Here is a 27,337-nt window from a genome sequence, read left to right as displayed (position 1 = left end):
AACCCCAGATTCTTGCCCTGCACCCCCTGCCGCCTATCGGACTCCCCAGGAGAACCCGGCCCAAGCCCAGCAGGTCCAAGACCAAGTCCATCCTCAGCCCTGCCCAGGCCCTGCCCGCCGCCCGCCTCCCCCCCCGCCCGGGGACTCAGTGACTGACCTCACCCCACCCTCCCGCCCCCAGTTCGCCCGCCCCGGGAGGTGTGGGACACCCTCCCCGGGAGGACACCGTCTCCGAGCCCACATCCGTCTGCGGTGCTGCCCATCCCGCTTCCAGGGCTTCTCTGCACCCCAGTCCCGCTGGGTCGTTCCTCACTGCCTGCTCTCACCATCCCCCAGCCCCCATCACTGCCCTGGGTCCCCGCTCCTCTCCGGGAAGCTCCTGGTCCGGAGTCTACACCCCCATTCCAGAACACACCCGGCTTTACGAGGCTCCCACCCTACATCCCTTGCTGGCAGTCACCTGACAAGGTAGTTAAGAGTGTCGGGCGACAGGAAAAGATACTTGTGAAATAACGTCAAGCAGAAAATAAAACATGAAGCTGCCTGATAAAAGGACAGAGGATTTCCTTTGGGGTGATGAAAATATTCTACGTGCGGGGATGGTTGCACAACTCTTTGAACAGAGGGAACAACTATGGCCGTGCCGTCTTTAAAGTGATGACTGATAGCACGGAAACCCTCTCTCAGCGCAGCCGGTGACCACAGCCCCGCAGCCCCCATCAGCATGACCGGTACCACCTGCCGAGTTTGACCAGAGGAATCTGTCTGGGACGCACTCACAGAAGAGGTCCCGGCTGGGCGAGCTTGTGACTGGGGTTTTCTCTCTAGTTTCCATGTGGTTTTGTTACTTCTGTCAAGATAGCTTGGCTTTGTGCTAAAACACTGGAGGCCCCACAAGCTCCACGTCGGCCCAAGTTCAGACGTGCTCCTTCCCCCGCCCACGTCCGCCGCACTTAACTCAAACGCTGTTAATCACACGGAACAACGGCTGAAGCAGAACCGGAACCGCAGGGAGGTCAGCGCTTCCTGGGCGGGGAGGAGGCGGGGAGTTGGGGGCACGGCTTTCTGGGCAGCACTGAGCAGTGGGGAGGCAGCCGGGTGCGGGGGGCGTGCTTGGCGGGGGAGGGCATAGACAGGAGGCCCGCCTCGCTGGGGAGCGTGCTGGGGCTCCACTGGAGGTGCTGGACGCCAGCCCCGGGAAGCCTCTGAGGTGGGCGCTGACCACCAGAGCGTTAAGTGGCCGAGGTGGCTGCAGCGCCGGCACAGGAGGGAGCCGGAAGCCAGCTGGTCACTGTGCTCCGCAGAGCGTGTGGTTTGCTGTGCCTGGAATCCCTTTGCAAGGCAGACTTCCTTTAAGAAACCTTCCTTGAATCACTTAAGCAGGAACACTAACCCCACAGCCTGCCTTCGAAGCAGCCTGCCTAATTTCACGTGACAGGGGTCCACGCTGGACCCCCAGCAAAGCCTCTTCCTCTGTCCTCTTCCACCGCAGTCCCCAGCTCACACATGCCCTTCCACTCACCCCGCTGCCTACCCCTCTCCATCAAGTTTACCGGAAATGAATTCAGTGATCCTGATGCTGTCTATCCCAGAACTCACGTTGGGATTTGAACTGGACCCACGGGGGTGGCAGTAACAGCAATGGGCAGTTATTGTTGAGAAAACAAAGGAGAAAGGGAGGAGTCTGAGGGAGGTCTTGAGGTTTAGTCTTGAAAGCAATTGGGGGTTCTGTGCACAGAGCCCAGGTCTCAGCAGGAGGGGCCCCAGGTTTGATGCCCAGTTCTGAGACTGACCCTGGACAAGTTAACTGGTATCTCTAAGACATGGTTTCTTGTGCATAAGATGAAATAGCAACACCTGCCTCATAGCCATTGGGTTGAAAGGGGGCAGGAGGATCCATCTGCCATGTGGTCACCTGTAGTAGGATCCAGGCTCCTTGCAAACTCTTGCTGTGATGGGAACATGTGGATAAATTAGGGCCAGAACCATACAAACCAGAGTGGGTCTTAACTGGTGATGGTGGAAGGTGTATTCTAGAACCAGTTGACCTTGGGGACCTCTTCCAGAAGCCTGGCCCCCAGCCTCCCACTTCTCTCCCCCTGTGTCCTGCCTCAGCCGTAAGAGCAGAATCCAGGTGGCATTAAGATGGCCCTAGAGTAGGTACAGCACTCCGAGATGTCATCAGAGATGTTAACTCTCTTTATATAAATGTAATAATAGTACATAGGTATCTCATAATGATAGTCACAATTCTGAGAAGTGGAGGGTCTTAACCCAAGTGACACTGACACCTGAATTCCAGAGTGTTTAGAAATCTGTGCATGTTTTTGGTTCCCTCTTTTGTGTAACCACAGCTGGCACTTTGGAGCAGAGGCCAGGAAGGTTAAATGCCCTTTGCAATGGAGAACTGTCCCAGCAAAATGCTGATATCAATGTCACCCTCATTGAGAAATTCTGACTCAAAACTGAATATTGGCTTAATGAAAAATTGTGATAAAGCTTTATAGAGGAATTGGCCATTGGAGGTGGAGAAATGTGTGTATACAGAAAGGAGGTAGGAGAAACAGTGCAGCTGCCCAAGTACAGTACCCCTGAGGCTAAAAAGAGGGGGCCCAAAAACTTACAAACATCAGAAAATGAGATGTCCATAAGGAACTTTGAAAAGCTCTGACTCATTCCTTAAAATATAGAAAGCTACATAGGTGTGCATATGCCCAGAGGAGACCTGAAAAAACAATCTCTCACTTCTGGCTGACTGTGAGGAAGCAGGAAACGAAGGCCAAGGCAGAGTTGTAAACTGTCTACCAGAGCATTGAAAGCCAGCCCGACACACACAGGAGTCCTTCTGCAGAAGCGAGGGGACCTATAGGGTCAAGGCATTTGAAGAAATCTCTGTCCAATTGTGAGTTGACCACCAAACTAAGTAGAGACTTCAGTTGCCACACATGACAAAGAATATGGACATCACATCCTAGTCCAGGATGTGAAAATCAACATACAGAAGGTGATGGAGGAAAGATGGAGGAGGGGCTTGTGTTCTTAATCACATCTTTGAACAGCACAACCAACCCCAGCAACAGCTCCCTCTGGATTTCTTGTCCAATAACCGCACAAATGTTTCCACATTGGGCATGTGTTCTGGAACTCTTGGTAAAGCATGCCACAAAATTCAGAGCTACACAGTTATTGGTTCAGGGGGATCTTAGTTCTTGGCTCATCTGTTGAGACAGAACCCAATGGGACAGGATGACAGCTGGACCCCATAGCCTAGTCTCCAGGGCAGGGCCAGCTCTCCCTGCAGAACTGTGAACACTGCTTCACGTCTCTGAACCTGTTTCCTCAATGATGAAATCGTGAAATTAGAAAGCTGAATTCAGTGACCTCTAACTTCATTTCCCTCTCTAACCTCCTGTCAATCAGAGTCCAGGACAGAAGTCCTAACTCTGCACTGGCCACAGAGGCAGTGGGCAGCTAGCCCCTGCTCCAGACTCAGCTCGGCTCCGGCTCCGTTCCTCCTGGTGTCAGAGGTGACAGCTTGGATTATAGGGAAATATGAAAAAGCTATGAAAGGAGAATCGCCACCCCCTTTCGAATAAAGGTTGTCCAGGGTGGAAAAGTAAAACTGGCCCTCCAGCAGCTCAGGATGGAATCTGGTGACCACAGCCAGGTCTGCTACCTGTTGTTGATGTGTTGTTTTCACCCATGGCAAAAATGACAGGGGCTCATATTACAAATTTAAACTCACAGACATGTTTAAGATGGGAAAAGTGCTCCTGCCAAACTCCCTAATCCTACACACCCCCATTGGGGTGCACAGTTGTTTTTTTGGGGGGGGGGGTGCACAGTTTTGAGTACTGTTCCAGACATGCTTCTGTGCTTATACAAACATGGAGCCATATATTATAGAATCGAAGATGTCAGTGATGACATATCCTGTGAAAAAGGCACGCAACCTGGAATTAGTGAATTGGGGTATATGTGTGTGTGTGTGCATATACACATATTTTTGTTTTAAGTAAAAGTAGACTTTCCCCAGGCTTCCCTGGTGGTTCAGTGGTAGAGAATCTGCCTGCCAATTCAGGAGATTCAGGTTCAATCCCTGGGTCAGGAAAATCCCCTGAAGTAGGAAATGGCAACCCACTCCAGTATTCTTGCCTGGGAAATTCCATGGACAGAGGAGCCTGGCAGGCTACAGTCTATGGTATCACAGAAGAGTTGGGGACATGACTTAGTAACTAAACAACAGACTTACCCCACCCACCCAGATGGTCAAGAAACCTTTTTCTAACAACTATCTCATGGACCTCTTTCGAAGAGCACATTCATCTGTCTTTCTCGAAGCTGCCCAGTATTCCATACTAGTGGACACACAGTTTAGTTTTTATCACTCTTCTATTAATGGAAATTCCTACGTTATTCCCATTATTTTTGCTGTTACTCTTGCTGCTAGCTCTTCCTGAATATTCATGAGTACTTTCTGGGCTAAATTTCCAGAAGTGGGAACACTGTATTAAATTACATATTTAACATTTAATGTTAACATTTAACACACTAACATCACCAAATCACTTTCCAGAAAGATACTGTTTATCCATCCTTCAGCAACAGTACATGAGAACATCCACTTTTGCATAATTGTGCCAAACCTGAATGTTATCAACATTTTTTGCTTTTCCCTATTGGGTAAGTAAATGTTGATATCACCATTGCTTTATTTCACATGACTTTCTGCTGAAAGCAAGCTTCCCTTCATTCTCACTAATATTTAGCATTTTTTCCTAAGTGTTGGCTATGAATCCTTCCTTTGTTGGGATTGTTTGTTTTCTCTATTTTTAGGAGCTCTTTGTGTTACAGTTATTACTGAATGTTGGGTATTGCTGGTGATGTACTGAGGATATTTTTCTCAGCCTGTTTTCCCCCCTGGTCTGTCTTTAATCTCTTAATTTTGTTTACAGTGTCTTCTGTTGAACAGAAGCTTTTTCATATTATGTGGTGAAGCAGGCCAGTCTCTGAACTAGGTGTTGTTTCTCCCTCGGGGAGGAAGGATCCAACCTGCCCCCCGTCCCGACACAGTGGCCGGGTGCCCACCACGCGGCATCCTCTTCCCTGAGCTCAGGGCATGGGCAGCCATCCTGAGCCGCAGCACCTCTGGACTCCATTCTGATGCAGGAATCACCGCTCTCTCCCCAGCTGATGCCATACTTCCGAAAGCGCTGACTTGACAGTGTCTTGGTATAGATCTTCCTTTGTTGTTCAGAATTTTCTTGGCCTCCTTGGCTCAGTGGGTCAGACTGGGGTTCCCATCAAGCACTGCAGGGCCCCGGCCGAGTGGCACAGACGCTCAGGTGAGCATATGGAGCTCAGCAGACCCTATTTTCTCTGAAGGGAAGAGTCAGGCCATTTTAACAACAGCTCTGAGGTCCAGCACGGAGGCTGGAGTCAGGGAGAGCCCACAAGCTGGGCCTGCTGTTGTGACATCTGCTTGCTGCTTAGAGGTGGCCCTGCCCACTGCAGCTACCACCCTGGTGACCCAGGTGTCTCCAGGGAGCCCCCGGGTGCTCAGCACCTGAGTCACTGCCCATCCCATTCCTCCTCCCTCTGGGCGCCACGATCCGGAGCCAGATTCTGGCCCGACGTGCAGCCCAGAGATCACAGGGCAGCCTCGGTTCCCCCACGTCGACTTCCTTCTTGAGCCATTCTAACCACGGCTAAGCGCACGCACTTCTGTGGCATTAAGTGCATCCGCATCGTGGTGCAGCTGTCACCACCATCCACCTCCAGAGTGGCTTCATCCTGCAAACCTGAAACTCGCAACCTGTTAAAAATGACGGCCCCGCCCCCTCCACCAGCCCTGGGAACCACGGCCCCACTCTGCATGGACCTGACGACTCCAGGGACCTTGTGGAAGCAGAATCATACAGTACTTGTCCTTTTGTGACAGGTCAGTTCATGCAGCATGGTATCCACCCGGCTCATCCATATTGTTCACGTATCAGGGTTTCCTCCCTTTTTAAGGCTGGATGCTCCTCACTGTGTGGAAAGACCTCCTGCCTGCGGTACTGGTGCTGCTGGACCAGGGGCGGGGGCACAACACAGCGGCTGCTGAGACAGGATGGAAGGAGGTGCGGAAATGATTCTCGGCCTCCTGCACAGGAAAAGGGCAGAGATCCACATGTCCGTGTGTATCTTCCTTGGGATGCAGGGCAGGCTGGGGTCGTCTTGGGATCCGCCCCAGGCCCCTGGGCCCTCCTAGGGTCCACCCCTCTGACTCCTCCAGGAGGTGCTCCCGACTCTCAGGGTCTGGCTGGAGTCCACCTCGTGTTCCCATGGTTGTCCCCCATTGGCTGAATATCCCCTCATCTGACCCCAGAGTCCACCTCCTCCTGACCCCACATCTCTACCAGGTCTTGAACTTGTGGTGTCACCAGAAAACACTGCAAATCCTCGCCTCTTCTCTGAACGTCCATTGCCCTCCTGCTGGCAGGGCCCCAGCCATGTCCCCTGAGCTTCCTGAGGCTGCTTCCCCCAGACTCCCTGCAGAGGGGGCATATGTGGGGCTCAGGTCCAAGCTCCCCTCCTCCACAGCAGGGAGCCATTTCTCTCTGTGGTCACCTGCTCACCACCCCCTCCCCGGTGCTCAGCCCATTTCCAGGAAGCTTGTTAGTCCGTGTCCCCACCACCCCATCCCTGCCTTTTTCCCCCAGTGTCACCATTCCTGGCGGCTCCAACACTGCCTTTCTGTGAACCCCTCTGCCTATCTCCCTGGCCCACATCCTGGCCCACACTCGCCCCTCCAGCTTCCTGAACCACCCTGGCCCTGTGGGCCTGCCTCGCAGTCACACACCAGCACCTGAATTGGCTTCAGGACATCACCTTCAGCCGTGCACAGCCGCCTCCCAGTCCATTTCCTGTGCAAGACCCCCGCCCACACCTGACACTCAGCCCCTGGGCCCTCATCCAGCTGCACCAGCTGTGAAAACAAACATGTGTTCACCCAGGTTGGCAAATAGCCACTGCTCTGCCTCCGCACACAAGCGTCTGGAGCTTGTGCAGGATTTCACAGCCCACCCCCGACCCCAGCTCTGTGCACGGCCTTATGGACACCCAAGCCCTGCTGCCTGAGAGCCTGCTCCCCTTGCTGCCCCCTACTCCAGACTGATCCCACAAGCAGGAAAATGGGCCACATCCTTCTACTCTTCAGGGAGAAAACAGGATGACAGTGACATCCTTCCCTATTTCACATCACTTCCTGCAGCCTGTCCTGTGTCCCCTTCACAGCAGAGGTCTCGGCCTCCACTTCCTCCTATGTCCTGACTCCCACCTCCAGCCCATGGTCCCGCAGGCCCTGTCAACCCACACCACCTATGCTCGTCTCACCACAGCCGGGGTTTGTTCTCAGTGCTCACTCATCTTACTCAACCTCTCGGCAGTGTTTGTCCATCACTTTCTCCTTCCCCAAATGCTGGCTTCCGAGATGTCCTCGGCCTCCCCAGTGGCTACGTGTTAGAAGACCAGGAACCATCCTCTGGCAGGTGTCTTCTTTTCTCTTGGGCTCGGAATGACTTTGTTTTCTTGTCCACTCAACTTCTCTTCTTGGATGTTGAAGAGGCACCTGAGCCTGACTCTGACCCCACCTCCCTGGGTTCCCCCGCTTCCCCCCCGCCAGCCTCCTCCAGCTCAGCCAGTGCACCAGGGTTAGCAGATGCCCGGCTCACATGCCTGCCTGCTGTCATCCAAGATCCCTCTCCCACAGCAGGCTGGAGCACCTGTCAGCTCTGCTGGAAACCTCCTCCTCCCATCCATCTTCCCTGCTGTCATCCTGTCTGAGCTCCTACATACTCACCTGACCTCTTCGCCAGGCTTTATCATTTTATCTCTACTACACTCTTGTCCCACCACAGTCACATCTCTGCTGAACTTCCAAAGAGAATGTTTACGAGAGTAAGTCAGACCATCTTCCCAACCCTCCAGTTACCTCTGATCAGGCTGGGAGGTTCTCACCTCCCTCCCTCTTCTAGACAGTTGCTTCCATGTTCTGCTGCTCACATTGGCCCCCTGGTATGCCCCCAACACAAACGCACAGACACAGATACACACACATCTGCCCCCACCCACACACAACCAGCATGTTCTTGCCACAGGGCCTTTGCATAGGCTGCTCCCAGTCTGTCCACCCCCTCTCCCCATTTTCATCAGGCTCCCTTTCATATCTTCCAGGTATTGGTTCAAACTCTGTCACCTCCTCACAGAGCCTTTCTCCGACTGTCCTTCCTAGAGCAGTACCTCCTCTCACCAGCCCACCTGACTCTCTCCCCACTCTACTTTTCTTCCTAGTGCATCAGAATGTGAACTCCAGAGAGTCTGGGCTGAGTCTGTGTCATTCACAGTTGTATCCCCCAGCACTTGACATGGGAAAACCATGTGGAATATTTGCAGATGACTCTTAGGGTTGCTCTGATGCTAGGCTGAAAGCACTCAAGTCAAGAAAACAAACACCAGGCTGTAACTTACTCAGACACAAATGCAACCAGCTATCTTAAACGATAAGACTGTGTACTCGTGCGTGCTTAGTTATGTCCAACTCTTTGTGACCCCATGGATTGTAGCCCGCCAGGCTCCTCTGTCCATGGGATTCTCCAGGCAGGAATACTGGAGTGGATTGCCATTTCCTCCTCAGGGTATCTTCCCAACCCAGGGATAGAACCCGTGTCTCCTGCATCTTCTGCATTGGCAGGCAGATTCTTTACTACTGAGCCACTGGGGAAGCTTCCCAAGATTGTGTGAGAAGAAAATTTTTTAGAAGAAAATGCACTGCAGAAGAAAATGAGGAGTTCCTCCATCCCACGCAGTTTAACCCCAAATCTGTCTAGTTTATATATTTTTGAAAAGGGGGTCATAATGACTAAAGATCACTTACTGAAAAATGAAAAGTTAGTTCATTTTTAAAAGGAGAGAAATAGAACATGGTCATATCCCAGGGTCCACCACCCAGTGGACAGATCTGATGGGCATTTATGAACAAAGGAGGTGGAGTGGAGGCACAGGACTTAAATTCTAATGTAACATAGAAAAACAAACTTAAATCAATAGAGTGAACACAGAGCAGTTTGAGTTACTATTTATAAGTTGGGAGGTAACTAAACCATGAGCTTGTATTACCATGGAAAAAAGTAAATACCCTTTTGAAAAGCATATATCTCCATACACCACATGAACACCAAATCGAAACCCAAATGAACCAAGGATTTAAAACAGAAGAATGTTCTAGAACAAAACCCTGGAGCACTCTTCCATAACACAGCTCCTTCATAACTCTGGAATGGGGAAGGGTTTTGATTTAAAATCCAAAGGCATAAAAGAAAATATAAAAATAAAAAATCTCCTACATGGCAAAAACCAACAAATCATCATCAGTTCAGTTCAGTTCAGTCATTCAGTCATGTCCAAGTTTTTGTGACCCCATGGATTGTAGCATGCCATGCTTCCCTGTCAATCACCAACTCCCGGAGCTTGTTCAAACTCATGTCTATCAAATCAGTGATGCCATCCAGCCATCTCATCATCTGTCATCCCCTTCTTCTCCCGCCTTCAATCTTTCCCAGCATCAGGGTCTTTTCTAATAAGTCAGCTCTTCTCATCAGGTGGTCAAAGTATTGGAGTTTCAGCTTCAGCATCAGTCCTTTCAATGAATATTCAGGACTCATTTCCTTTAGGATGGACTGGTTTGATCTTCTTACAGTCCAAGGAACTCTCAAGAGTATTCTCCAACACCACAGTTCAAAAGCATCAATTCTTCAATGCTCAGCCTTCTTTATGATCCAACTCTCACATCCATATGTGACTACTGGAAAAACCATAGCTTTGACTAGACGGACCTTTGTTGGCAAAGTAATGTCTCTGCTTTTTAATATGCTGTCTAGTTTGGTCATAGCTTTTCTTCCAAGGAGCAAGTATCTTTTAATTTCATGGCTGCAGTCACCAACTGCAATGATTCTGGAGCCCAAAAAAACAGTCTCTCACTGTTTCCATTGTTTCCCCATCTATTTGCCATGAAGTGATGAGACCAGATGCCAGGATTTTAGTCTTCTAAATGTTGACTTTTAAGCCTACTTTTTCACTCTCCTCTTTTACTTTCAACAAAAGTCTCTTTAGTTCTTCACTTTCTGCCATAAGGGTGGTGTCATCTGCAAATCTGAGGTTATTGATATTTCTCCCAGCAATCTTGATTCCAGCTTGTGCTTCATCCAGCCCAGCGTTTCTTGTGATGTACTCTGCATATAAGTTAAATAAGCAGGGTGACAATATACAGCCTTGATGTACTCTTTTCCCAATTTGGAACCAGTCTGTTGTTCCATGTCCAGTTCTAACTGTTGCTTTTTGACCTGAATACAGATTTCTCAGGAGGCAGGTCAGGTGGCCTGGTATTCCCATCTCTTTAAGAGTTTTCCACAGTTTGTTGTGGTCCACACAGTCAAAGGCTTTGTCATAGTCAATAAAGCAGAAGTAGATGTTTTTCTGGAACTCTCTTGCTTTCTCTATGATGCAACAGATGTTGGCAATTTGATGTCTGGTTCCTCTGCCTTTTCTAAATCCAGCTTATACATCTGGAAGTTCATGGTTCACATAATATTGAAGCCTGGCTTGGAGAATTTTGAGCATTACTTTGCTAGCGTGTGTGATGAGTGCAATTGTGGAGTAGTTTGAACATTCTTTGGCATTGCTTCTCTTTGGGATTGGAATGAAAACTGACCTTTTCCAGTTCTGTGGCTACTGCTGAGTTTTGACAATCACCAGATGGTCAGTACCAAAATCAGACTGATTATATTCTTTGCAGCTGAAGATGGAGAAGCTCTATACAGTCAGCAAAAACAAGACCAGGAGCTGACTGGCTCAGATCATGAACTCCTTATTGCAAAATTCAGACTTAAATTGAAGAAAGCAGGGAAAACGACTAGACCATTCAGGTATGACCTAAATCAAATCCCTTACGATTATACAGTGAAAGGGACAAAGAGATTCAAGGGATTAGATCTTATAGACAGAATGCCTTAAGAACTATCGACAGAGGTTTGTGACTTTGTACAGGAGGCAGTGATCAAGACCATCTCCAAGAAAAAGGAATGCAAAAAACAAAATGGTTGTCTGAGGAAGGCTTACAATTAGCTGAGAAAAGAAGAGAAGCAAAAGGCAAAGAAGAAAAGGAAAGATATATGCATCTGAATGCAGAATTCCAAAGAATAGCAAGGAGAGATAAGAAAGCCTTCCTCAGGTGAGGGTGGGATGTTTCAAAAGAACAGCATGTATACTATCTATGGTGAAACAGATCACCAGCCCAGGTGGGATGCATGAGACAAGTGCTCGGGCCTGGTACACTGGGAAGACCCAGAGGAATCGGGTGGAGAGGGAGGTGGGAGGGGGGATCGGGATGGGGAATAAGTGTAAATCTATGGCTGATTCATATCAATGTATGACAAAACCCACTGAAATGTTGTGAAGTAATTAGCCTCCAACTAATAAAAAAATTAAAAAAATAAAAATAAAAAAGAAAAAAAAAAAAAAGAAAGCCTTCCTCAGTGATCAATGCAAACAGAGGAAAACAATAGAATGGGAAAGACTAGAGATCTCTTCAAGAAAAGTAAGAGATACCAAGGGAACATTTCATGCAAAGATGGGCACCATAAAGAACAGAAATGGTATGGACCTAACAGAAGCAGAAGATACTAAGAAGAGGTGGCAAGAATACACAGAACTGTACGAAAAAGATCTTCACGACCCAGATAACCACAATGGGGTGATCACTCACCTAGAGCCAGACATCCTGGAATGCAAAGTCAAGTGGGCCTTAGGAAGCATCACTACGAACAAAGCTAATGGAGGTGATGGAATTCCAGTTGAGCTATTTCAAATCCTAAAAGATGATGCTGTGAAAGTGCTGCACTCCGTATGCCAGGAAATTTGAAAAACAAACCATCATAAACAAAGACAAACAGCCAGCTGGGGAAAATATTTGCATCTCGAATCATCTTTCTAACTCACAAAAAGCTCCAAAATGTGATTTCTAAACACTGAGTAAGAAAAAAATGGGCAAAGGATTCGAAAAGACTAGTCACAGGGAAAGGAACATAAATAGGATTCTTAGGCATATTTAGCCTCATTCACAACAAATGCACATTAAAACTAGTTCAGATGCTGCTTCTCACCTATTAGGATCAACAAAAATCCAAAGGTCTGACAACACGTTCTGTGGGCCGAGCTGTGATGATGAGAAAAGCCAGCACTGCTCCCACGGGGGGCAAATTGGCAGTTTCCACCCAGATCACAAAGCAGGCACTCTTTGACCTGGAGACTTATGTGGATGAACCCAGTTATGCATGTGCACATTAAAATTTACAGCACTGTTATAACCGCAAAACACTGACTGACATCCCCACGTTCATCCTCATGGGGCAACCCTGTGCCCCAGTCCACCTGGGACAGTTCATAGCTTTGCTCCAGTATAATTACTAACAGACACCACACTCTCACTCTTGAAAGGGTCCTGGTTTGTATGACAGATCATCCGGCCACACACACCCTTCCCAGGGGAGTAGATACATAATTTATGCTGCACCCACTCAGTGGAACACCAGGCTGCAGGAACAAGAAGTGAGAATGCTGTCTTTGTATTGACAGGAAAATGTCTCCATGATGCATCACTAAGGGGAAAGACAACAGACGAAGCAAAGTGGAAGGACAAGATGCAGATGTGCACAGCCTGCCACCTTCCAGGTTAAAGAAGTGAGACCCCATGATGCTCACAGTTGCTTGTATAAGACGCTCTGGAGACAGAAACATATACAAGATAACTGGTGACACGGTTGCCAGTGAGCTTGTGTGAGGGGAGGGGAGGAGAGGGATGACTAAGTGGACAAGGGACTTTTCACTGTATCTCTCTTCGTAATTGTCAAATTTTTGAGCCAAGTAAAAGTAAGGTTTTGAATTTATTCAAGAAATTAAACTTTAAGATGTAAAAGTATATACATTGTCACAGAACCTTCTAGGTTCCTTCACAATGTTGATTCTTCCCTTTCCTAGTTTTCAGCCAGCTCCACTGGTGTTCACCTAAAAAGACTACATTTCCTGGTCTCCGCTGAAGCTAGGTGGGCTTCCCTGGTGGCTAAGACAGTGAAGAATCTGCCAGCAATGCAGGAGACCCAAGTTTGATCCCTGGTTGGGGAAGATCCCCTGGAGAAGGAAATGGCAACCCACCCCAGTATGCTTGCCTGGAGAAGCCCATGGACAGAGGAGCCTGGTGAGCTACACAGTCCATGGGGTCACAAAGAGTTGGACATGATTGAGCAACTAACTTTCACTTTCACTGAAGCTAGGTACAGCCGTGTGACTAAATTCTGCTCAATGAAATAAAAGTGAACGTGTTAAATGGATCTTCTAGGAAGATTTAAAAAGGACAGGGCACTCTTCCTCTATGCTGCCACCTGGTATGCAGTTGCAATGACTGGAACTCTGGCAGCCATCTTAGTTCATGAGGACAAACTGCACTCCCTTGGGAAATGTCAGAGTGGAAAGGGGTCTGAATCCCTGAGGATTTGAGGGCTCTAACATACCATTGTGGGGTTTTCTACCTCTGGACTTCTCTTTTTGGTGAGAAATAAGTTTCTTATCTAAGACAGTATTGCTGGAGTCTCTATTCCTTGAAGTTTAGCCCAATCCTAAGTGATCTGATAAAATACTGAATGGAGGTTAATTCTGGTAACCCATTTTTGGTGTGATGCCAAGAACTTTTTTTGTTTTTGTACTTTTTGGTATTCTTTGGACAGAACATGTATTTTAGTAACAATTGTCACTTTAGAACAATGACATTTACAACTAATCACAGGAAACGCATCTTCCGGCTTCTGGTTTCATGGTCAGAGAATTTCATTTTGAAAGGAGGCAAGGCTGCTGCTGAGGTGCCATCTCCCACATCACTCACAGTGGCCCCTCCCAGCAGCAGAGACCCCACAGCATCTCTGCTCTCCCAAGGCAGGCTTAGGGAAGAGGCCCGTTGCTTTTGTAAACAAATCAGAGAAGATGCCTGGGGCCAGGTCTGGTCCGGATCTGCCAAATCCCCAGGCTCCACGTGTCTGCTCTCAGCTGGGAGACAGGTTTCCATTGTCTGAGGCAGGGGAGGAATCCTCCATGGCCTGGGGACACGGACAATGAGATGCTGTGGGTTCTAGCTGACTCAACCTGGAGGATGCAAAGGCCAGCAAATGTTCTTGGAATCCAGCCTGGCTCCCCACCCCACCCTGTGCAAACAGCTTCAGAGCCGAACCTGTCCAGAAATGAATCAAAAGGGGCTCCAAGGAGGCTGGTTACCACTGTGCTCCCTGGTTTTCTCTTCCCAGATACCTGAAGTTACACAATTTGTGACTCACCTTTCTGGCCAGTTTTGTACTTCTCCAGCTAGACTCATGCCCTGAGGGTCAGGCATGCCTATGGGTTCTCCACGCCAGGGGATGTAGCTCTATGAGGAGGTGATGAATCTTCCCAACTTTCTGATACTACTCAGACATTTTTTAGGGGAAAAGTCAACATTTTTATACAACCTGTTAGAAAGGGAATGTAGAATTCTCAACATTTTAAAAACTTCAAATACAAAATTTAGGCCCTCAAAATAAAAGAATTCTAAAAAGTCACAGTGCACAGCTTCAAGCCTATCCTGAGACCCTGAGGGGCCATTTGGGTGTGCTGGTCTATAGGGGGTAAGGTCTAAAACCCTGGCTTCCAGGACTGCAAGCTCAGGCTGAAAACGTCCCTGGCCCCGTACACATCTGATCTTGTTGGCTCTGCCCTGGGAAGCCATGCGCTTAGTGGCAGGAGGAACAGAGGCACTGGGGAAGGTGCCCACAGCTGGCCGAGGCCCCGCGGCCTTCAATGCAGCACAGAGCCACTGACCACAGGCACAAGTACCAATGGGGCACGGGCTGTGGGTCAGGCCCCGCCAGGCAACTCATGCCTCAGACCCAACTCAGTATGCCTGGGCCAAGCTTCATCCACAGAGGGGTCCAGGCCCATAAGTCAGGAACCTCCCCGCTGGACCCCAAACCATGGAAGGGGTCAATTAGCCACGGCTGTGACACTGGCCATCCACCAAATGTCCATGTGCCCGTGTGTGCATGCACACACATGTACACAGGCTGAACAGCTAGGACAATGGAGGGTCATCACACGGGGACCCTGGTGTCTTCTGGGTACAGCTGCCTGGCACCTGGCTGCCCAGAGGAAGCGGGTGGTGGCTGCCATCCTGGCTCAGGGTCTGTTCCACTTACATCAGAGGCTGTGCTATTCTGGGAAGGGGGAGGAAAAGGCCAGAACCTGCCGGGGTGGGAAGTCAGGAGGGGGCTTCCCTGGAAGGAGGAAGAAGCGATGAGGCTCCTCCTGTGTCCCCTCTTCTCTCCTGTGGGCTGGGCTGGTCCCCAGACATCCGTGAACAGTGGCCTCTGAGCGGCGCCTGAAGACCACACATCACCTGATGAATCGCTCGCATGGCATCTTGGTGTCAGAACACTGCAGCAGCCCCTGTCCGTTCATGTTCACCCTGCTCCCATGATCTTGGTATGACCCCCTCCTGCTTGCTCCCCATCCCTGGCGGGCCATCTGTGCAGCCTACAGCATCCTGTGTGGCCCTGGAGGGCGGGCTCCACAAGGGGGCCACGCAGGGAAGGAGGCTGAGGGGCATTAGGGCCCAGACCTCTCCGGTGACTCACAGCAGCTGCAGTGGAGACCATGCCCAGTGAGGAACAGGGGCCTGGAGGTGCCGGTTTGCAATGGACTGAATGGAAGTCTGGCATTTTGAGAAAACAGTAACAATAAGTGTCGCTGGGACAAATTCACAATCAGACAGAAACAAAATATATTTATTAGAAATATTACAGAGTCATACATCACACTCGGTCGTGTCCACATTTTCACATGTATCTGTCCAGTCTGGACCATGCTCGGCACATTGCACTCCTTGCAGAAACGAGGCCGCATTCATCCACTGCACTCAGCTCGTGCGGTTATAGTCAGAGAGCTGTTCAGGGCGGCGTGGGCCCAGCCAAACTTTAACTTGGCCAGAAAAGTGGAACCTGCCACGAAGCTGGGGCCACGATATTAAATATCCTTTATAAAAGGGCTTCTGAGTTATGTCCATTGCTGCATGTCACTATCACTTCCTCTCAAATGGCTCTCGGGCTCTGGGCTGGGGACGACTGGGGCTGGATGTGCAAAGGATCTTGTATCTGATGATCGAGTCCTCCATCCCAGGCAGGGCACAGAGAGGGGCCTGTCCCCTTGGTGGGGACGGCAGGGGGCTGGGAAAGCAGCCCACCATTCTGGGGCTGAGACCCACAGACACCGTGACACCAGGTGTGGGTCCCCTGGGGTCCTTGGGTGGTCTCAACAAAAGCTATAGAACAACAGCTGAGTGAAGAGTGAAAACCAAAGACCACTGTCCTTTCTGAAGCAAGGAAGGATGGCCAGGAGAGGTATAGGTCCCCCACCCCCACCCCGCTCCCCAGATGGCCAGCCCCATGGACAGGGGCCATGGCGCCACCATCAGCCAGGAAACAATTCAGCACACAAAGAGCCAAGGGCTTCTCTGTGTGTCTTAAAACGACTCCGCCCCTCTTGGGGATCTTGCATTTTGTGTCTCTCTTGCATATAAAAATAATGCATTTATTTTGGAAAAAGGATCTGCAGAACCATCAAATAATTTTAAATGACGAGGTGCTGGGTGGAGGAAGATGAGAAGAAACACAGATACAGTGGCCTGTGAAAACATCAGGACAGGGAACTGGGGAGGGTGGGGTGCGCTCACGGTAACCACCACGTGTTCTCAACTTTAAAAACATTCCACATTCACCCTGTGCTCTGAGCTCCTCAATTAAAATCGGACTGAGGTGACCCCCCGCCCCTTCAGTACTGGAAGACCTGACCCCACACCAGGATGCCCAGGACCAGACCTGCCCTACACCGCCTGGTCCCTCGGGCAGGACACAGGCATGCTGTGCTCTAGCCTGCCCGCTGGGCAGCAAGGGGAACTGGGCAACCTCTCCAAGTTATAAAAATAAACTGCACGTGGCCCCCTCTCTTCTTTTTAACCTGAAGTGAGCCCCCCACTGAGAGACTGCCGCAGGAGCCGACCCCAGACCCTCTCAGGAACCACAGGGCACCAGGAGCAGCACCAGGCATCTGCAACCCCTCCTGCAGAGCCTGCAGTGAACCCAAAGTAAACACAGCCACCAACGGCTCAACCCCTCTCGGGTGTGACATCCCCTTGTGGGTTAAGCAAGGCAGCAGGGGGGCGAGGAGGAGGGAGACACCCAGGAGGAGACACCGGGTAACTTCCAGCAGACTGTCCAGGAAGGTGCCTCCACCTTCCACATGAAGACACCCCACGTGGTCACCGTCACTGGACTCCCCTTCCAGCACTTCTTGGGGACTTTGAAAATACACACAACATGATGCTGGTGGCCTTCCTGACATTCTGACCCCAGGCCGGGGCAGGCGAGGTGTGTGCTGTCAGGGAGCCCCCAGACGAGAGCCCCAGTGGCCCAACTCTGCAGCCTGAGGAGGACGGATGGACCCTGGGGGCGCCCAGTGTCTCCTCCAAGGCAACTGGATGGGGGGCTGAGCTCACACCTCCCAGGACAGGGACCAAGAGGGCCCCGCTGTGCACAAGGGCCCGCCTGCCCCTCAGGCTCGCAGGGTGTACTGGGCAGGGTGGGCAGCCCGGGGCTCAGGGAGTGTCAATGGACCTGGGTCAGAGGGCACTGATGTCAGCAGCTGTGGGAGCCCCCTGGGCCAGGGGGGACCTCATTTGCCATGAAATGTGCATGTATTTGCCCAGGTGATGACCTGCACTCATGCCTGCATGACCTAGGGAGGGGCTGCTCTGGGAGAGGGGTGTGTGCTCTGGGGGAAGGGCTGTTCTGGGGGGTGCTCTGCAGCCACATGGGGCAACTGCACGTGCTGGGGAAGCCAATGCCCTTCATCCGGTCGTACCCGAACCCTTCCTGCCTCGCTCAGGTCTTCTGTCCATGCAAATTTAAGAGGCCCGGGGAAGGACAAAGCCAAAGCCAGAGCTGAGATGTTGTCTGCCCAGCACCCCAAAAAGACACATCTTCAGCCTGCTTGTGCAAAAGCAGGAGGACCCTGGCCAACACAGGCCCGTCCCTTCTGTCTGAGGGACTCTGTCAAGTTCTGCTTGTACAAGCATGTGGGTGTGGACAGGCGTGAATATGTGCAGGACACAAGGATCAGGTGAGGTCACAGAGGCTTTCTGTCCACTGCCAAGCACCAGTCCTGGTGTGACTGTGCCCCAGACACACCCCCTCCTGTCGCTCCCAGGGGCACCGAGCACACAGCCGGGGGGCTCCTCTCATCTCAGACGTTTGGTCTCCCACCCAGAGAATGAAGGAAGGGACAGGAGACCTAACGGTGCTGAAATCCTCTCCAAGAACCAAGTCTGTCCCCAGAAGGCAGGGCTCACGTGACTCAGAGCTGCTCGAGAGCAGACTTTGTCCTTTTGTGTCCTGCTGGGTGTTTCTGGAGGGGCTGGACTGGCAAGTGCAGAGTTTTTAGAAGGCAGAAGCCAGGATTCTTAGGAGAAAGATGATGGGTTTAGATGTTTGTCGTGAGATTCAGGGCAGCTCCAGTGAACACATTGCGAGGCTCCCGCAGGAGAAGGGGGCCCCTGGGAGCACGACCCCTGACTTACAGTCCGTATGTGTCAGGGTTCAGGGTGGGTGCAGTGGACCCAGCTGTTTCTTGTTTGTGTGTCGGACTCAGGTGGAACCTGCCTTGGAAATCCAGACAGTGGGCAGCCAACAGCACAGACCAGGTGCATCCAGGACACGCAGTGGGTGTTGGACACACAGGACCTATGTCTCGAAGTACTTGTAGATCTGGGCCACATACTGCATCACGCTCTGCCAGTCAGGCCGGTCCGTGTGCAGCAACTCACCGAGCTCCTATGGGAGAAGACAGAGGTCAGCGGGTGCCACCGGACCTTCCCACCTGGCCGGCAAGTGCAGGCAACACCCAGCCAGTGCTAAAGGTGCTCAGTGGGAAAAAGAAAATCTTTTCCTTCCCGCTTATTCAGGAGATGCTGTGCTTTTAGGAACATCAGACATGATCTCCTGCCCCTCTCATATTTTAACAATGAGCATTAAAGAAAAGTTCTGAAAAAAGAAAAGTTCTGAACAAAAACTAAGAGTTACACATGATCCAGCAACCCCACTTCTGGGTACATATCTGGATAAAACTCTAATTCAAAAATACACATCACCCCAATGGTCTAGGCAGCACTAATCACAGTAGCCAAGATGAGGAAACAACCTCAACGTCCATCGACAGAGGAATGGATGAAGAAGATGTGTTACAGACACACAATGGAGGATTACTCAGCCACTAAAAAGAATGAAATAATGCCATTTGCAGCAACATGGATGCAACTAGAGATTATTACACTAAATCAGACAGAGAAAGGCAAATAGCATACGATATCACTTATACATGGAATCTAAAAAATGAAACAACTGAACTTATCTATAAAGCAGACTCACAGACATAGACAAGACTTGTGGTTGCCAAGGGGTGGGGGAGGAGAGGACTGGGAGTTTGGGATTAGCAGATGTAAACTATTACATACAGGATGGATAAACAACAAGGTCCTACTGTGCAGCACAGGGAACTATATTCAGTATCCTGGGATAAACAAAAATGGGAAAGAACATGGAAAAGAATGTGTATGTGTATAACTGAATCACTTTGTTGTACAGGAGAAACTAAAAGGACATTGTAAATCGGCTCTACTTCAATCAATAAAACAAAAGTTTTGAAAAGAGTCACTATGATTCCATTGTTGTGAAAGGATTCCCACTTCTCCCAGCTACATTTGAACGCACACCCATGTCCTCCCACGTTGTCACTGCGTACCCTGTGCTCTGTTACCGAACATGTTTCATACACGATTTCCCACACAGCTGTGATGTGCTGCATCATTTAGGGGATATACACTGTCCAGGAGAACAGCTGTCCCGTCCTAATAGCACAGTGTGTGACTGTGGTCACCTCTTCTTTGCAGTGAGCATCTGTGTGGTACTGTTTCTCCTATTTGTGCCACAAAAGCCCTGCACCAGCTGAAAGCTATTTGACCAGTGGGTCACCAGTGGTAAAAGGGTCACCAGCCCACGTTTTATTGTTTTCCCTCATTTCATCGGCCACAAGCAAGCACGGGCAGAGGCCAGGGACCGACGGCAGCAGGATAGTGCTCCGCCCACTGCTCAGCCAGGCTTTCCTGAAATTCATATCACCACACTACTCAACAATTCACCTTGGGGCTGACTGCAGATTCTTCTGTGTTCATGAGAGAATAGTAGGGAAGGTCCTGGCGTGAAGTTGGAAGCAGAGACACAGTGGAAAAGCAAGCTGAGCTCAGAACATCTGTTCCTGGGCGGGGACAGAACTGGCTGAGGCCTGGAACCAGCCTTTAGCTTCTGTTTCAGCATCTAAATATATTTTACTGATTTTTCTCCCTGGTGAGACTGAGAAATCAGCGTATCATCCATCGGTCTGAGGGAAGGGTGGAAAAGGAGCGTGTGGAACACCCCACACAGGAACCTACAGCAATGTGAAAAGAGAAACAATGCATTCACAGAAGACAAGAAGGAAAAGCCTCCTTCTGTCTGTGTGCACAGACAGATGCACAAAGAGCTGAAACTCTTATAACACAAGGGTTGCTAACATGACGACACAGAGAGAAGCGATGAGGAACTGTGCTCTCAGGAGGCAGATGAGCCCTGAGAACACAGGGATGGCCTGAGAGGCTGGAGGAATGCAAACCCCCTCTGGGGGCAAGGACATGTCCTCCTGCTCAGAGAGGACTCTGAAGTCTGATCAACATTCACAGTTTTACTCAGACTGTCCTACATGCTTGAACCCGACAATAATTAAGTTTTAAACTATTTCAGTGCATTGTCAACATCACATTTGAACATGTTTGAAGAAATCAGTTAACACCTTTCAGGAGAAGACAGGGTATGTTGGGGATCAATAAAAATCCAATAGTGTAAGACACTTGATTCAGTAGCTAAAAACCTTCCAAAAAAAGAAAACACCAGATCTAGATGGTTTCACTGGTTAATTCTAGCAAACAGTCCAGGAAGAAATAATACCAGTTCTATGCAATCTCTTCCAGGAAACAGAAGAGGAGGGAACACTTCCTCATTCATTCTGTGAAGCTGGAGCTACCCTGATACCAAAAGCAGGACAAAGACATTACAAGAATACCAATTTCTCACTAAAATGTAAAATGATCCTTAATAAATATTAGCAAGTTGAATCATGATCAAGTGGGTTCATCTCAGGAATGCAAGGCTGGCTCAACAGCCATCAATCAATCAAATTTATTCATAGTTGTTGTTTAGTCGCTAAGTTGTGTCCGACTCTTTTTGACCCTGTAGACTGTAGCCTTTCGGGCTCCTCTGTCCATGGGATTTCTCAGGCAAGAACACTGGAGTGGGTCACCATACCCTCCTCCAGGAGATCTTCCCCCACCAGGATTGAATCCTCATCTCTTATGTCTCCTGCATTGGCATGCAGATTCTTTACCACTAGGTAAATAAACCATGTTATGTGTATTTCACTATAATAAAAGTAATTAAAAAAAAAAAAAAGATAGGGCTTCTTGCCTTCAGGAGTCCAGGCGAGAATACTGGAGTAGGTTGCCATGTCTTCCTCCAGGGGATCTGCCCAACCCAGGGATCAAACTCAGGTCTCCCACGTTGCAGGTAGATTCTTCACTGTCTGAGCCACCAGATAAGCCCAGAGATAAGCCGTATAATCAGATAAATTATAATATAACACATATGCACTTGATAGACTATGAGTAAATTGTGCTTTAAGAGCCCAGCTTGGCATGGCTGCCCAGATGCAGGGTCGTGGAGGGGTGAGATGTGGGCTCTGGAGTTAGATAGCCTCCTCGACCCTTGTCTTAGCTACTCACCAGCTATGTGCTCTTCCACAAAATTGCGGTGTCCCTCATGTAAGGAGCATCTATGTCACAGGGCTTCTGAGAGGGACCACGAGTCAACCCACAGAAGGTGCCTGGCAGAGCAGCCCCTATAGAGTTCATGGGACAGCGCAGGCTCAGCCGCACCTAAGGAATCATGCTAACCTCCCTATAAAACCCTGAGTGGTGAAGACTGCCCTTCCTAGATGACCTGAAGACTTTAGTCTGTGTGAGGAGTGGCCGTTCGGGGGGACACACAGGCTCAGCGAGCAAGTGACACCTTCACAGACCACACGACCTGGTATGGGCATGTCTGCCTCACCAGTGCAAACACATTCACCCTTGGGGGGCACCCGTGCTGGCTGCTCTGACAGCAGTGGCAACAAGGCCACGCCTCTTCTCTCTCCACCCTTCGTGATTGATGCAGTGGGTGAAACTTGTGTCTCACACTGTGGCGGGGAAGAAATGCTTTCTCAACTCGGGGGAACACTGTGGCGTTTTCACTTGGAAAAACTCTCATCCTTGTTAATCCTCTAAACGCACAAGCCTATATTTGCTAGAATATAAACATATAAGGGAAATTTTTTCCTGACTAATCTAATAATAGAACTTGACCAAAGACTTGGGATTGTTACTGCTGCCAATTCTGATTAGGTGCAGTTTTAAAATGTCATATGTAATTAAATATATTATTTTTCACTTCATCTCATGATACAAAAGTAAACTTAATAATGTAGGAAGCTTCTATTTTCTTGTTGGCATGAACTGGTTAAACTGCTCACAAACATTCCTAAATGTTTGTGAGATCCACAATGATGTTCGTCAGTAGCTCCTCAGAGACTTCTGTACAAATAAAACCGCTGGCTCCGATGATTAGCTCAACAAGATGATCTCATTTGCTTCCCAGCATTCACTAACTTCAATAGTACATGAGATGAAAAAATAGGAAAAAACATTAATTTAAAAAAGCAAATATTAACAGTAACACTTCCCAGGTGCTCTAGTGGTAAAGAACCTGCCTGCCCATGTAGGTGACACAGGAGACAGGGGTTCAATCCCTGGGTTGGGAAGATCTCTGGAAAAGGGCATGGCAACCCAGTTCAGTATTCTTGCCTGGGAAATCCCATTGACACAGGAGCTTGGCGAGGTACAGTCTACAGGGTCACAAAGAGTCAGACACGACTGAGGTGACTTAGCATGCAAGCATACAAAGAAAACCATATTATGTGTAGAATATTGTCTTCCAACAAGTTCTCATTATATTCAATATCTTTCCTTAAGCAAATGACCTGTGGTTACTTGCTAGATGCTTTCAATTTATGCTGCTGGAGAAGACTCTTGAGAGTCCCTTGGACAGCAAAAAGATTAAACCAGTCAGTCCAAAAGGAAATCAACCCTGAATATTCACTGGAAGGACTAATGCTGAAGTTGAAGCTCCAATACTTTGGCCACCTGATGCAAAGAGCTGAGTCACTGGAAAAGACCCTGATGCTGGGAAAGATTGAGGGCAAAAGGAGAAGGGGATGACAGAGGATGAGATGGTTGCAAGGGATCACTGACTCAGTGGACATGAATCTGAGCAAACTCTGGGAGACTGTGAAGGATAAAGGGGCCTGGCGTGCTGCAGTCCATGGGGTTGAAAAGAGTCCGACATGACTTAGCGACTGAACAACGACAATTCCTTACCTGATTAGTATTTCAGAAGATCAATCGGCTTCCTGCTACTCCATCCTCGCCAAACATTAAGTCCCCCCACTTCTTCTTAAATTCTCTAGACCTGAGTTTACACAATAGGGACATCTGTTTCTCAAAGGTTCAGTGGAATTTGGGCGGACTGGTATTTTTTTGTTTATGTGTGTGTGTGACTATATTTAAAACAATGAATTTCACTTCTTTAATGGCTAAAGTTCTAGTTCTTTCTCTGTGAGTTTTGGAGAAATAGTTACATTTACTATTTGAAGAAATATATATATGTATCTATTTTAAAAACTGTCCATTCTGTCAAACATGTTAGGGTAACACTGTTATAACTATAGTATTAAAATTCCTACGATAGTTGTCTTTTCCTTTCCCCCCAAAATTTTGTTTATTTTTTATTTTGGGCTGTGCTGGGTCTTCGTTGTCACGAGGGCTCTTCTCTAGTGGTGAGCAAGTGCTCCTTTTTGTTGCCATACGCAGGCTTCTCATTGCAGTGGCCTCTCTTGCTCAAGTACGGGCTCTAAGGCGTGCGGGCTTCAGTAGCTGAGGTTACTGTGGCGCATGGGCTTAGTTGCCCCACAGTACTTGAATCTTCCTGGCCTAGGAACCAAGCCCATGTCTCCTGCATTGGCAGGTGGATTCTTTACCGATGAGCCACCAGGGAAGCCCCTGGTCTTTTCCCTTTTCATTTCACCCTCTGAGGGCTACACAAGTATATCTCTCAGTTATTGCAGCTGAGATTTTCCTAATCACTGAACACGTTTTTAAATGTTTATTGGCCATTTGTGAGTTGCCTATTCCGGACTTTGATAGTTTTCTACTAGGTTTCTTTTATCATTAGTTAGTACAAATTATTTGTAGATTATCTCTTTGTTTTTTCTGCAGTTACATTACGTGTCTGGATGGATGTTTTGTATTATTTATCCTGTTTGAGATTCCATTAAGAATCTGTGGTCTTTCGTCATTCTGGAAAAATTTCAGGCGCCACTTCTTCAAATATTATCTCTCTTCATGTTTTCTTTCCTCTCCTTCTGGAACTCCCACTAGCCATGGGAGTTGGACATGGTCTGATTTTATCTTCCACGCCTCTTAAGCTCTGTGACAGACACTATCAGTTGGTCCCAACCTCTGTTTCCCTTGCAGGCTTCCCACTAAAGAGGATGAGAAACGTTGTATGTTTACCTTCTCAAATCCCTTTGCGGCTGGGGTGGCCATGCAACAGAGAACTGCCACAGAGCTGGAGGGCCTCTGGGAAGCCTTTTGGTTTCCTTATCAAAGTGGGGGATGTCAGGCACTTGCTGTACCTTCCTCCTCACTTCCGACCCTACAGATGGGAGTGATGTCTGGAGCTTGACAGCCATGTTCAGCCATAGAGAGACAAATAAGAGGACAAAGAACCAAGAGAGTAAAGACACTCTGTGGGCCTTGATTACAATATTAAGCAGTGAACCATTCCTGAAACTACAAAAAAAAAAATCTTTATGGTTGAAGCAACTGTTAGTTGGGTTTTCCATTTCTTAAAGTTGAAAACCTATTAACTAATAAAACCCCTCTATAACATTTGCATCTTAAAATCTCTGTTATATGTCCTGGGTAATTTCCTGTGATCTATTTTCTGGTTCAGCAGTTCTCTTTTCTGCTGTATCCAATCAGTTTTCAATCCAGCTGTGGTTTTTACTTTCAAATTTTAAATTTCTACTTGGCTCTTTTCGAAATCTTTTTTAAAAAAATTAAAACCATGTTCCTTCCTTATGATTTTTATTCCTTCTCTGATCTCTAATATGTTTAAACATAGTCTTTTGAGGTCTCTTTCTTATTGTTTTATTATCTCAAATTCTGGTAGACGGTCCTCTTGTTCGTGGTGCCTGCTGACTAGATAATTTTCTTTCCTTTGTTTAAATTTTATTGGAGTCTAGTTGATTTACAATGTTGTGTTAGTTTCAGGTGTACAGCAAAGTGATTCAGTTATACATACACAAATAGTCATTCTTTTTCAGAGTCTTTTCACATAAAGGTTATCACAGAATACTAGGTAGAGTTCCCTGTGCTGTATAGCAGGTCCTATCGTCAAGTAGATCATTTTCCCGACTGTTTTGTAATTTTGAGTTGTGAGCGTATTTTCAGTAGCATCTGTGCTCCAGGCCACAGAGCTTCTGGCAGCAGAGACACTATAAACTGGTCACTGCTTACAGCAGATATTATAAATTTGGACTCCAAACCTCATCTGGCCCAGCTTTTCCTTCCTTCCCTACACGAGATTTTTTTGGGGGGGGCCACAAAGAAATCCCAGGTGGAGACTGAGCTTCCTTATCACCTCCCTGGATTGGCAGGTGGCAGTTTTTATCTCCCCTTCACTAATAAAGATGAGCATCTGGGGAGCCTTGGTTCTGTGCAGGGGTCTCAGGACCGTTGCTCTGGTTACAGGAGCTCAGTGCCAGGTCTCCCGCCCCTGCACGAGCACGAACCACAGCCTGCACACATTGGAGGCCCCTTCCCACCACCCCAGTCCCACCCTGGGGTGGCCAGAGTTCAGCACATGCCTCAGGACTCTGGTCTTCACTCCTCTTTTAATTTCTGGCATATAGTTATTTTCCGCTCCTTCTTCAGAGCTTGGCTATGTATTGATATTTAAAAAATTACATCATATTCACATTTCCAGGGCTTTAATGATAATTCAGCCTAGAACTGAAATTTATCCACAGTGAAATCTTCACTGAAAACACTCTAAATCACATGTCGTCAGACCAACTGGACACTTTTATATCAGGAATCATGTGTAATGGACTTCATTGCTGTGAAGATTATTTAGTAGACGGCATAAAGTTCTTTCTCACAGGATTAGAGTATCACACAGGTACAAAGGGGTACACTCACCAGGCTGGGTTTGATGCCTACACTTTCAGCTGCTTCAAATGCCAGTAAGAGATTTCTTTTCTAGGTTAAAAGACAAACAGAATGAAATTATCAGCCAAGAAAATATAGCTTTTTTTAGGAATAAACACCAACTGACACTCCCATATAGATTACCTACTATTTATAAAACACAAGTGTTGAAGTCAAGTATGCAGACAGTGGTCTCAGTTTAAGGGGGAAAAAAGAAGATTAACAGATTACCACTGTCACTAAAAAATAACATTATTGATTGATTCCTGACCATCAAAGATACATTTTTGTTAGTTATTTTTTACTTTGTCAATATTTAGGACATATACATTCTGCTGTGTATCAAGTTGTTTAATCATGGTGCTGTATCAAAAATTATCAAAGTAATATGTGCACAGAGTTAAATATAATCACATGAAAGACTTCCTTGCCTCAATCCTGGACCTTGGGAGAATGATTTTTCATTTCTCTCTTTAATTCCAGGGACTTCTTTCCTTACATCACTGTTTCTTCCTTCCTTCCTTCTAAATATTTATTTATTTGGCTTAGTTGCAGCACTTGGGATCTTTAGTCACAGCATATGGGATCTAGTTCCCTGAACAGGGATTGAACCCGGGGTCCCCTGCTTTGGGAGCTTGGAATCAGCCACTGGACCCCCAGGGATGTCCCACCACTTTCTTGATTTCTAAAATAGAGGCATGACCTTCTAACTTCCTC

General features: G+C 48.2%; 1 protein-coding gene and 1 long non-coding RNA gene across 10 annotated transcripts in view; one reads left to right on the top strand and one right to left on the bottom strand.

Moving 5' to 3' along the window:
• The first annotated feature begins 532 nt into the window (after positions 1–532).
• Positions 533–13,244, top strand: LOC122444771. The gene is made up of 3 exons (XR_006270345.1): positions 533–1,015; positions 12,673–12,777; positions 13,075–13,244. It is a non-coding gene; the product is annotated as an uncharacterized LOC122444771 (long non-coding RNA).
• Positions 13,245–15,871: 2,627 nt separating this feature from the next.
• Positions 15,872–27,337, bottom strand: part of SPECC1 (sperm antigen with calponin homology and coiled-coil domains 1) — a 210,789-nt gene continuing 199,323 nt past the window's right edge. For all 9 annotated transcript variants that reach the window (XM_043473066.1, XM_043473070.1, XM_043473069.1 and 6 more), the window contains 2 exons: positions 26,612–26,671; positions 15,872–18,998 (listed from right to left, as the gene is read on the bottom strand). In XM_043473066.1, coding sequence (XP_043329001.1) covers positions 18,909–18,998; positions 26,612–26,671 — 150 coding nt within the window. In that variant the 3' untranslated portion in view covers positions 15,872–18,908. The remainder of the gene's footprint in view (positions 18,999–26,611; positions 26,672–27,337) is intronic.

Source organism: Cervus canadensis, chromosome 1 (assembly GCF_019320065.1).
Source record: "Cervus canadensis isolate Bull #8, Minnesota chromosome 1, ASM1932006v1, whole genome shotgun sequence".
Lineage (NCBI taxonomy): Eukaryota > Metazoa > Chordata > Mammalia > Artiodactyla > Cervidae > Cervus > Cervus canadensis.
The sequence above is the reverse complement of the archived record's forward strand: the minus strand, read 5'-3'. Positions and strand labels throughout refer to the sequence as shown.